This window comes from Astatotilapia calliptera, chromosome 18 (assembly GCF_964374335.1).
Source record: "Astatotilapia calliptera chromosome 18, fAstCal68.1, whole genome shotgun sequence".
Classification (NCBI taxonomy): Eukaryota; Metazoa; Chordata; class Actinopteri; order Cichliformes; family Cichlidae; genus Astatotilapia; species Astatotilapia calliptera.
In genome coordinates this window covers 18,647,018-18,659,312 of record NC_137439.1, presented here as the reverse complement: position 1 = coordinate 18,659,312, position 12,295 = coordinate 18,647,018, and the positions used below count along the sequence as shown (strand labels likewise).

The window sequence follows — 12,295 nt, the reverse complement described above, 5'->3', positions numbered from 1 at the left end:
TACAGAGTATTATGTTTTAATCACAAGTTCCCTCTGGGTGGACTCCACTTTTGGTATCGTCTCAGTTCACAGGTCATGCGCAGGCGCCCTTTTCAACACACGGAGTGAATCGCTTGTTGCTAACAAGCTGAATCATTTGGTAGCCTTTTCTCCAGTTTATTGCTATAATACGCGTCTTGCGGTGCAATGGCGGCAAGATATGACAGAGCTATTACTGTCTTTTCTCCCGATGGTCATCTGTTTCAAGTGGAGTATGCACAGGAAGCTGTAAAGAAAGGTTCTACAGCGGTAAGTCTTTAAATGAAACTAATGCTAAAGCTAACGATAGCAACATGGGTGACGCTAGATTAGCCGATCAACGCGCGGCTAGCGGTTTCCTTTATGTGTTTAGCAGTTTTCTTTCTTAACACCTTCTGTTATGGACAAAGGCTTTGTTGCAATTTTACGAGCTTGTTGGCGTGCTAATGTGTAATACATATTTTTAATGCCGGAAATGGCAAACAAAAAGCAGTCAGCGTTAGCTAGCATTTTGTCGCTGTGTCACTCTTCACTTAACTTTCATTTTCGTTGTGTTGGTACTAACTGACAGGAGTTTGCAAGTACCCATGATTGATTATTACCTGGTCTGGAAAGTTGAATTTTACTCAGCATATTATATCTCCCTCTAAATCACCGAAAAGCCACTGTAGTAGCCTCATAACTAATGGTAGTTATGTTAAGGTTTAGTGACAAAGGTTATAAACTCACAAAGCTACTAAGTCACAGCTCCCCTGGTTACAGGTAACATCTGTCATAATAGTGGCTTAGAAAGGACACTGAGAAACGATGAAGGCTAAACCAAACGGTTTATATTTATTATATGAAAATAAATGCAAAAAAAAAAATTCTAACTTTAGAGTGTTTGGGAGTAATCTTAAATAAGTCCTAATCAGGGTTGTTGAGTAAATTTGGCTATGATAACTGATTACTTTGTAGAGGGCTCCTTTTTGGACAGGTGGACCACAGAAAAAACCTCACATAAAAATAAAAAACCCAAACACCTGTGACCTGAGCAGAGTTTTTAATTGGGTTTTACTGAGGTTGTAACTAGGGCTGCCACGATTTGTCGACTAGTCACGATTACGTCGACTATCAAAATCGTCGACGACTGATTTAATAGTCGACGCGTCGTTTGAAGCTTTGTAAGATCACAAAAGACGCAGGAATAAGTGGCAGGATTTAAGAGTGTAATAACGGACTGAAACAGAAGATGGCAGCATTGCATGTACAAGGATGTCAGCTACCGCTAAACCCCGAAGAAGAAGAAGAAGAAGAAGAAGGAGCAGCTGTGTCCCAGAATTCATAGCGCGGCCCAGCGCAGTTTCCAACAATGGCGGCAGCTAGTTAGTTTTAATGTTACTCTTATTATTCTTTCTGGGTCACAAAATAAACGTTTAACATATTTTCAGGCGAGAATGTAGCTGTGTAAACCTCATATCTGCTCAGTTTATCAGGACACCACATATTTTCAAAAGCGCTCCGACGTTTTCGGAGACATCTGTTACCCACTAGCTCGTTAGCGAGCCGGGGGCTAGGCTCACTAGCGCCGTGAGAACACCGGACTCCCCGCAAATCGTTTTCAAACCCACCGCCGTCTTGCGCTACTCAGGTTAAAATATATATGAGTCACTTAGATAACTTAAAATGTTATTGTTTGGCTTTTTTTTGTATTTTATTTGTTCCTGAGTAAATCAGTTTGTCTGAGATTAAAGTTATAGTTTTTACACAGCTGAATAAACGTCAAGCAGACAACTGATTATCAGAAGTGTGAGATGCTCGAGAATATACTCCGGTGTCCTGTTATATTTTAGATAGCAAGGAGTTTATTAAACTTCACCGAAACAATCTGCAAATTTCATTAAAATTTAATAAACTATCATCTTGTCTTTATTTTTAGTTAGCACAGACCTTAAACACTTAAAGCTGTAAGCTAATGATAGTTATATAAGAGCAGATGCTGCTGGTGCAATAAGCTGTAGTTTTACGTCCAATGGATGATGATCTGATTAGTCGACTAATCGCAAAAATAATCGGTGACTAGTCGACTATCAAAATAATCGTTTGTGGCAGCCCTAGTTGTAACTGAAAAATGTCATCACTCTCTTCTAATTCCTTTTTTGGCTGCTCCCTTTAGGGGTCAACACAGCAGATCATCTGCCTTTGTCTCACCCTATCCCAAGAATCCTCTTCTGTCATGCCAACCCTCTGCATGTCCACCTTCATTACATTTATGTATCTTCTTTTTGCTCTTCCTCATTTGCTCCTGCCTGGCAGCTCCATAGTCAGCTCCCTTGTTCACTGTATTCACTATCTCTCCTCAACCTCAACCTGAGCTGTCCCTCTGATATACTTTGCATTGTGTACTTACTTTCTTTAGTCAACTTATTGGGGAATTTTTCATTTACACCTGGACACATAAACTTATTTGGAGCCTTGCAGCTTAAAACTCTGCCAAATCAAACATGCAGAGGTATCCGCTTTGTAGATTTATTTGGGAATCTGAATATTTGCTGTATACTATTTACTCACGTCAACTGCTAGCCTGTGGGAGAAAATTAATATTAATGTTTTCTTTTTTTCTTTTTTTATATATGCAGGTGGGAATCAGAGGTAAAGACATTGTTGTCCTTGGTGTGGAGAAGAAATCTGTTGCAAAGTTACAGGAGGAAAGGACTGTCCGCAAGATATGCGCACTGGATGAGCACGTCTGCATGGCATTTGCAGGTATCCCAGATAATACTTTTCTTTCCATAACTGAATAATGTGTTCATTATTTAACATGGCATAGTAGAAGACAGCTGTGTCATGTGTTAGTACTTGGCTTTTATATTTTTGTTTTAGCTTTGTAATGTGTTAAATGGCCTCATTCATTGTTTTATAGGTTTGACCGCAGATGCTCGTATTGTGATAAACAGAGCTCGTGTTGAGTGCCAGAGCCACAGGCTAACAGTTGAGGACCCAGTCACAGTGGAATACATCACACGCTACATAGCTACACTGAAACAGGTATGGAAGCATCTGAGCAGTCGTTTACTGTTAACACCTTCAAAAAGGCATGTGTTAGCTATTCCTTTCAGTAGGCATTTGTGCACTGCACCATGGTTGCTAGCCGTTTCATTTTCAGTACAGAGTCTTGAATAACCTGTCAAATTTTTTTTTTAATTTTTATTTTTTTAAATGTATTTGTAGCGCTATACTCAAAGCAATGGTCGCAGGCCGTTTGGCATCTCTGCATTAATTGTTGGCTTTGACTACGATGGAACTCCCAGGCTGTATCAGACGGACCCGTCAGGAACGTACCATGCCTGGAAGGTCAGTAGGATTTCTGTGTCCAAAAGGTTTCTTGTACAAGTATGAAAATGACTTTTAAAAAATGTATTTTTGAAAAACAACAAAACAGGCAAATGCAATCGGCCGTAGCGCAAAAACTGTGAGAGAGTTCTTGGAGAAGAATTACACAGAAGAAGCCATTGCTGGGGACAATGAGGCAATCAAGTTGGCCATCAAAGCTTTGCTTGAGGTAAGGTTACGATTAGTTTCTGCATTTCCATATATGTTGAACTCAGTGTATTTACATCTTCTATGATGTGAAATTAAACAGTCGTGGTTTCATCAAAGAGCACAAACTGCTGCCAAATAAACTATAACTTCTATATAGCTTTCCAATGGGGGGGGTGGGTGTGTGTGTGGTCTTAGCAGGCGTAGTAAATGTGTCCTGAATTGGTCACAGTATTCACTTTATTTTTTGTTTGCTGGTCACAGGTTGTCCAGTCAGGAGGGAAAAATATTGAACTTGCTGTTATCAGACGAAATCAGCCACTGAAGGTAATTAACAAGGCAAATGTTACTTTATTTTTTCTACTAGTTCACTAAAGTGCTAATGGGTTTGCATTTTGTTCTTTGCAGATTTTGGAATCCAAGGAAATTGAGACCCTGGTGGCTGAGATTGAAAAGGAAAAAGAAGAAGAAGCAGAGAAGAAAAAGCAGAAAAAATCCACATAAAGCAGTTGTATAAAATCTTGTCCTTATTGCACTTGGATGATGATGATGATATCATACTTAAGTTCCAAATATTAGCAGGTTTCAGAAGGTTTATTCATTTATTTCATTGTAAAGAAATGACTCATAACTTGTGATTTTCACTTATTGTGTAGATGCTATACCAGTTGTAAAGACCTTCAGAATTATACATCCAACTGTTGAGCTGACTATTGCGAAAACACACAGTCGTAGATCTCAGGTTAGGGTTCAGATCTTAAACTATGGTCACATTTTTTTTTATCATTCAGTAAACAATTCTAATAACTCCCCGGTGTTAAAATAAACTGTATGTGATACTCAGAACCTTAATGAAACAAAATACTCAATAAAAGCAGAGTTGTTTGTATGATTTATTATAAAAGTTGTTTCACTCCATTATACCAGCTTGCTCTACGAAATACAGCCATTGTATAAAAATGACTGAAATTATTAGTAGTGACACTCCTAGCAACAAAGACTGGTTTCTTCAAGATGAGGCTTGGAAAAAGAGCACAAGATTTCCTCACTCTCTTTATTGATTATTCTACTGCAACGCAAGTAGTGTGATAAAGATAACTACAGTTTAAAAACGCCACCAGCAGAAGTGAAGCGTGTGGCTATAAAGTGTAATGTTTTTCATTTATCAGCATTCTGTTGCACAGACCTGAAAATGGAAGGGGGTGGGGAGTTGCTGGAAGCTTGGATTGCTTTATAAAGTGCTCACCTTTCCCTCAGTCATTTAAAACGAATTAGTGATGAACGAATGAAGTGTCTAATGGTGGCCCAACGAGACCCCCTTTTTTGCCTCTCCTTTTTTATTTCTCCCTAAATTCGCTTATCAAGCAACCACTGCTCTGAATTCTCAACGACACAATTATGGCCGGCGGTGTGGTAGGGCTGCTTAATGGGATCCTGGCCTCAGACCCCAGTGGGAACTTTCAGTGACTTTAATCTGGAGCCCTTTGAAAAGTTGTACCGTGCTGTGCTGAAGAGCCCCGGGGGTTCCCTCTGACTCTTACCAAAGACATAATGGTGAATGGTAAAGTCCTTCATTTAGAGTCATCTCCCCAAGCCAGGATTTCCTGAGTGGGTGCCCTGGCTGCCTTGACTAGAGCAATTGCACTTTGTCTTGTTTGTGAGTCTTTACAGGTTGGTGTTTCTGCTGATGTCCGAGATCAATTAGTGCTCTGATATCTTTTCCCATGTAATAAGTTAATATATTGTAGGACATAATGGGTTTTGTGTAACTCACTCTCAGCCATTTCATCCATACGCTAATTGCTCTCACTAATGCATTTCCAGTTGGATTTTAATATTACTTGGCTGTAGCGGCCATTAGTTTTTTTGGGGGGGTGTTCATATTGTGGACAGAGAGACGCTAAATTAGCCAAACGAAAAGCTATAGGTATAGTGCATTCTGGGTAATCCTCTAGGTTATCTAATTCATCTTGCCAATAAGGCAAATGCAGCTTATTCTTCGCTAAGACTCCGAGTCGTTTGAACTGCTTGTGGGAAGAGTTTTCCGTCTTTCTTTTTGCTGGCATTGTTGTTGCCCATAATCGGTGCTACTGTGCCTCAGGACTAAGTCCATCTCTCTCATCGCTGGCTGCTACTCATCATTAATGCAGAAAATAATGGCTTCACCAGAGGTCATTGACGGAGGAACAAGGCCTCGGGACATGTACTCTCCGAGCAAGAATGCACACTGCTGCAGGCTGTCGACGGTGCATTATTTGTATGCGCATGCATACACACAGCTTACAGGCCAATTGCACACACACAATGTATTAATGTGAACACGTAACAGAGCTTTTAAAAAAAAAACAATCCTTGCATCTCTTCCATCTGCGTGCGTTCATGTACACTTTAAGCGTCATTCATTCGTATTTTGTAGATGATGTTAAACAATAGCTGGATGAGATTTAAGCAATTTGCTGGATCTACTTCAACAGTCAGAACCTCTTGTTCAATGCTATCCTCTCTAGTTGGTCTCCAAGTCACAGGCAGATTTCACTTTAAGTATCTACATTTTTGTCATTCTGATGTTCCACCCTGTGGCCATATTTCAAAGTATGCCCCTCCTGGGATATTTAAAATTTGCCAGTGCAAAATGTCCTTAGGTCCAAATGAGGTAACTGCTTCAAGGATAGAAGCACACTCGCATCCTCGGGGAACTAAGGTTGCATTAGTCCTGCAAAGCCTGTCTCCCTCCTTGTGCCAAATTAATCAACGTGTTAGCAGCCTCTCTACCAGCAGAGCGCAGTGTTGCATAAAAGCAGTTTCCATCATATCGCTTACACTTTCTCTCACTTTTTGTTCTACAGATTGACAGTATGACTCCTCTAGCCAGCAGCGAGCAGAATCTACTGGCCACTGTGACGTGTCTCTGTACTTTAACGTACACGGCCACAAAGGCTCTCTGAAACAATCGAATCCATCGAGGGAGAGTTGTTTTGCTTAAAATTGTCACATGAAAAAGCAACATTGCCTGTGTCCTCAAGCGATGGCCAAGCTGTCAAAGTGTGTTGGGTCATAAAAGGCTACGCTCTCAACACTGTCCCTTTTCTGCATGTCACATGTCGACAGTTACACACACACATTGTTTGGGTATAGCAGATTGGCCTGCCTCCACCAATGCCCTTTAGGGCTCTGCGTCAGTATGAAGTAAAGTTCGGGCGTATTGGTGTACTGGCTTACATATCCATAAGTTATCCAAAAATGTTTTCTTTTAATGTTCTCTTTTAACTTCTAGCTCCAGGGATATATTTTGAATATCATTCTATTATCTCTTATCACACATCTTATCTTTTTCTGTCTTCAAATCTCTTTCCTCTCTCTCTCTCTCTCGCACATCGTACATTGATTTTCAGCTGTTTTCTTTCTCCAGCATACCCCTACCGCTCTCACCATCACAGCACAGAGATGCACATACAGTCAAGTAACAGATACCGCTGTCGTTGTTAGCCGTCATTACCTTTGTAATCTCTGAAAGGTGCGGGGATACTACTAACAGTTTGTGTGAAGAGACCAAAGGCATGGTTTTAAGTTACCCCTCAAGAGTCACCTGTCAGTGGTTTTGTCTCACAGAAGAATAGAAGTGCATCCTTCTTTAATTGAAAGTAGATACCACTGGGCAAGAAGGAAAGAGAAACGGAGAGAACAGGAGAGATGAGGAGAGCTTAAGTGAAATGATGGGGGGAGAGGCAAAAAAAAAATGGGGGCAGACAGAGCTAAAATAAACAATTCCCGGGATGCTGCAGGCCAAAAGCAAATGGCCCTAGGGCTTCATGGCCTCTGAGGGCCGTGGCAGAAGCCAGTCACACACATCACATAGCATTACTCGGGATGGGGTTACAAGAAAATGTCAGCCGACGCATAAGGAGGAACCATCGGCCCATAGGATAATTTGATTGCCTGAGGGAGGTGCAATCTTGCATTCCCACGATTCCTCTCTTTCCACCCACACCCTCTTTTCATTGTATTTTTTTGAATCTTAGTGTTATGTTTTAGTGAATGTTTTCAATTCCCTTGTTTGCCCTGGTAGCCACATAAATTTACAAAAGTCCCGTTTTATTGTAAATAGAGGCTACTTCAGGGCTTTTGCAGTGAAGCCTTTTCTATCCTCGTGGAAAATTTATGGACCGCTGGTTTGCAGTGTGGTGAAATATTCTCCCCCACTTGTCTTCACAGACCCTATCGGGGTTGGGTGGGTGGGGAGCTACATGTTGCGTCTCTGGTCACGGAACAATTCCCGTCCCTTCCAGTCTCGCTCCCGCAGCAGGCACGCGGTCAAGACACTGATGTTGAAATGTGAAATGACTCATTGCATATTGTATATCTAAAGCAGATGTTTATGGTTTACCGTCATCTGTTTTGCATAGTCTCTATTATGCAAATGTTCTTCTACCTTTGTTGCTGTATGGCTCTTCGAGCACAGAGTTGTTGCGTGTGCTGGTGCATGGACGTGCAGCTGCACATATGCGCGTGCATTAGATAAAGACGGAGAGAAGGATGGAAAGAGGAAAAGAAAGAGACAGCGAGAGAGTTCAGCGCAGATATCTGAGTGCGTCTGACAGAGAGGACAGCCCTGGAGGCAGGTCCCAGCCCTTCAGCACTGAAAATGACACATGACTGCTTTGACTTTTGTCATCCCCTGTCTCCCTACGCCCCCGAACCCAAGCCTCCAACAAACACTGAGGCTAGCGTAGATACACACACTCAAAGACACACAGTCACACACTGTATACTGCTTAGATTACATTATCTTTATCCCCGGGACATGAGCCCTCCTTGTTGGATGACATTTGGGCTTGTGCAGCACTAAGGTTACCTTTCTTTGCCCCTGAGTTAAAGATGCCTGTCTGCAGCATGCATTTGAAATGAAGGACGGGAAAAAAATCAGATGAGAAAGATTTCCAAAAGCACTTTGATCAGAGGCATCAACAGTCACGCACAAACTTGTTAAGCAGTATGTAAATTTGGGCTGATACTGAATAAAGTTGCCAGAATGGCATGAATCCATTGTGCTGCGATGATCAAAATAAAAGAGGGCTTCATACGCTGGAGGGCAAGAAAGTCACAGACATGAAGGTTTTTTTCCTTCCTCTTTTTTTCTACAAAGGGGCTGATGGGATGCAGAGAGGAGAGAAGAAGGGGAGGGAAATGAAAGATAGGGGAAAGCCTGGAAGGATCTCAATCTAAATTAGCCGAGTAGAAGGAAGACTGTGCTGAGTGAGACATATAATTAAAACGAAAGTGATGAAAACATCAGCACTCATTCAGTCACCCAACAGATGAATTTCTGAAATTGCTAGTAGGATGATCTGAAGATGGTTAAGAGCTAAAGGTAAATCACACCTTCGGTGAAAACACTCTAATCTCCCGTTTACTCCTTACTGGACTTTCTTTTAGCATCTTTCCTTCTGCCTTCCTCTCTCCTTGTCTCTTTCTGCCTCCCTCGTTCCCTTTTTCTCTCCAACTGACACTCTGAGATGAATAGACGCTGTCACCGAGACTCTTGTAGCCTGTCACTTTTTAAACAAACAGTTACCAAAAGGATCACTTTCACAGGAAAACTCCCAGTCTGAGATGAGGTTATCGGCTTTAGGTTCTTGGCTTCTGCCTGTATGGGAACACCCACCCTGTGATTGAAGGAATATGACCTCACGCAGGGACCGGTTTCATGCCTCATCATACCATAGGCTGCTCTTCATACAAAGTGACTAATTAAATTCACGAGACGGTTTTAGTACCAGCGATAGTGCTGTCCTGCATTATGTTCTTTATGCTTTATTTATTCTGGCAGCCTCTATCTGTAAACAAGTATCTCTGGCAGTCAGAGAGGAAGCATTTGTACTGCAAACCCTTTCCCTCCCTCTAGTATAGTGCACCTCCAGTAAATAAGTCCTCCAGACAAGAAATGTCCCTGCACTAAAAAGGCCCTCAAAAAACAAGTCTGACTTTTGTGAGGAAAAAAAAAAAAAAATCAGCCCCCTCAGGTGTGTTCCCTCTCACTCCTCCTCTCTGCACCTGCACTGAGTCTCTCAATGCCTCTGTGTGTCTCTCCACACAATGGAGACAGTGCATAGCCTCTGGCACCTCTCTCCAGCTGAGAGCCACCTCTCTCCAGAGGACAGGAGAGGAAAACTGCCAGCACTAACAACTGATCCCGGCAGATAAAGGAGCAGATAAGCGAGGAGAGAGTGCCTTGGACAATACTTGCCTCGCCCTCGTCATCAGCACTGCTTCCCTTAGTTCTGAGAGCAGAACTCTTAATGCTGATAATGAGAACACCGACAACACCAATCATTCTGCAGCCGCATACATTTTCTTTCTAATTCAAAATACATATTAGTTTGCCCACAATGTGCTTTTGCTTTGCACATATGTTTTATGCAGAGAACAGCATTCGAAACCTCCAACCCCCCGCCGACGTTGATTCGATTTGTGAGCTAAACTGTATCCATCACCATCAATTGCATCAGGTCAGATACAAACACTGGGTTGTTTAGGCCTTTGTTAATGCGCTGTAATGTAGTAGTGCCAGGCCAGATGACCCAGCACCAGATCAGTGTAGCACTCACGCTCCTGGGGGCAGCTGACTGGAACAGCAGTTAGGCGAGACAGCCATCACAGGTCGCCCAGGCCACAGCTGGGGAAGCCCTGGGCCAAAGTGTTGATCTGAAATGATTAAGTGTACATCCAGCTACACAAAGGAGAATAATGCATTGAAATAGCGTTACACCTAAAGACGTGCAAGCCCCTTCCTCTTATTTCGTACACTCATCCATTTTCAGTGTGTGTATGTGTGGTCTATAAGAGCCAAACTCCTTGTATTTGTCCTGAGAAAGACCTTGATAAGAATGGGGTCTGAGTGAGAGTGCTTATTTTATTCTCTTCCCTGCTGCTGCAGGCTATGGCTGTATTAATGCAATGGCAGGGATCTTTGAAGTTGTGACTTTATGAGACAAAAGCTAATTTCCTTTCCTTTGTTCATTATCGAGAGAGACTTCCAGCCGGGCGGAAAGCATGCTGTGCTAATTATTCCATTCATGAGTCGTCTCTAAAGTATGTAATGGATTTCACTGGGCTTTTCACAGGTAAGCAGGGTGATGTGGCAAACACACATCTGTCAACATGCTTGTTTCGAGTGATTAAAACTGTTAATTTTGTTTTCTTTTTAAAATCCTCACAGCATAAAGATAAGCAAATCTTCAAATACAGCACTTATTGCACTTAAATGACTTAGAAGCAGAATAGACCTGTAGGTCTGGGTTTCCAGGTTGCAAGTTGGTTGTAAGTGAACTTTTAAAACAGAGCTGACGCATTGCCACATTTTCCCGTAACGTCCCCACAAACATATTCTCCGCAGACTTATACAGCCAAAACCACTTTGCAACTCATTAAGATTTGAACCCAATTTCACAAATGAGTTTCAGAGTTTGTATGGGGCCAAGTTAGACATGTGACATAATGGGATTTCCATCTTTCCCTGAAACACAACTTGGCAGAGCATGAAGGAAAAACGGTTCATTTCACATTCCATCTTTGCCGGCGTACCAGGATGCCACCCACAACACCTGAGCACTCCCAATCAGAAAGATGTGTGCGCCTTGTCACTGATGTGCGGCATGTATCCTGCCACCCAGAGTCAGATCAGACAGCAATAAAAAAAAGAGGTGCAGAAAGGTGATACAAGTGAAGCCATATACCTCCTCCTCCGCTGCTGCTGTTGCTGCTGGCCTGACACCCTTCCTCTTCCTCCTCTTCTCTTCCCCCGTTTTGTTTGTGCTCATTTCATTCCGTGTGCAGCCTCCTGGCAGGCAGGTCAAGGTTTACCCTCGCACCACACACCATTTCCCTCACATGGCGCCTGAGGGAGGAACACTAGGGGCCCGAGGCAAGGGCAAGCCAAACAGCTCGCACAACATTGCCGCCATCACCACCTCTAACCATACGGATAGGAGGACAGAAATACTGAGCTCAGAATCGCCTCATTGGATCTTCTGTCTTTCTTTTTCCCCCTACTTATTCCTTCTATTCTTCACTTCTTCGTCGCCCTTTATCTTATTGTACATTATTGATTTCTGTCAGTAGTAAGGTATATGTCTATTAACCGACAGATTTAATAGAGCGAAAATAGAAAGCTACTCATTTGTTCCCCCCGTAGTGTTAGTGTTCATTTTGAGAGTCTGATACTAACCGTGGCTAGAAGCTAGTGCTGGATTTTTAGCTGTAAATGGAAAACGCCTGTGGGCTTTTCATTTTCTGGGCCCAGACGTTCCCTTCATGGTGTCGGAGCCCTTGTGTTCACAGAGTTCATGTTTTGCTGCGGGGCTTTTTTTTTTTTTTTGCTTTCTTTTTTTATTTTTTATTTTGTTTTATCTCATAGCTTAGACTAGCAGGGTTTTAACTCCCAGAGGACTCCTGCGTAGCAACAGCAGAGATCAACAAAGTAAGTTTGTTTATGTTGGCTGTGTCCGCATGTTGTCGACTTATACATTTCTCAGTCTCCATTTCCTGCCTCTCCTTGCCCCAGGGGAAAGGAGCCCTCTAATTGGATCTTGTTCTAATTGAGCCTAATACTGGAGCTAACCGGAGTTGGGCCCTGTGGCTAATGAGGAGCTGAATCAAAACTAAGCACTAAAACTTTGACTGTGTGTGTGTGTGTGTGTGTGTGTCTATGCCTGCAGTTTTTTTTTGTCCTACAGTCTATCACGAAAGCACTGTTACTCAT

At 42.4% G+C, this 12,295-nt stretch overlaps 1 protein-coding gene across 1 annotated transcript; it reads left to right on the top strand.

Annotated features, from left to right (window-relative positions):
- Positions 1–70: 70 nt before the first annotated feature.
- psma8 (proteasome 20S subunit alpha 8) lies at positions 71–4,441 on the top strand. The gene is made up of 7 exons (XM_026149476.2): positions 71–288; positions 2,637–2,763; positions 2,921–3,045; positions 3,229–3,351; positions 3,440–3,559; positions 3,802–3,864; positions 3,946–4,441. Exons 1-7 carry the CDS (start codon positions 187–189, stop codon positions 4,039–4,041), a joined length of 756 nt encoding a protein of 251 aa, XP_026005261.1. The 5' UTR covers positions 71–186; the 3' UTR covers positions 4,042–4,441.
- Positions 4,442–12,295: the final 7,854 nt, after the last annotated feature.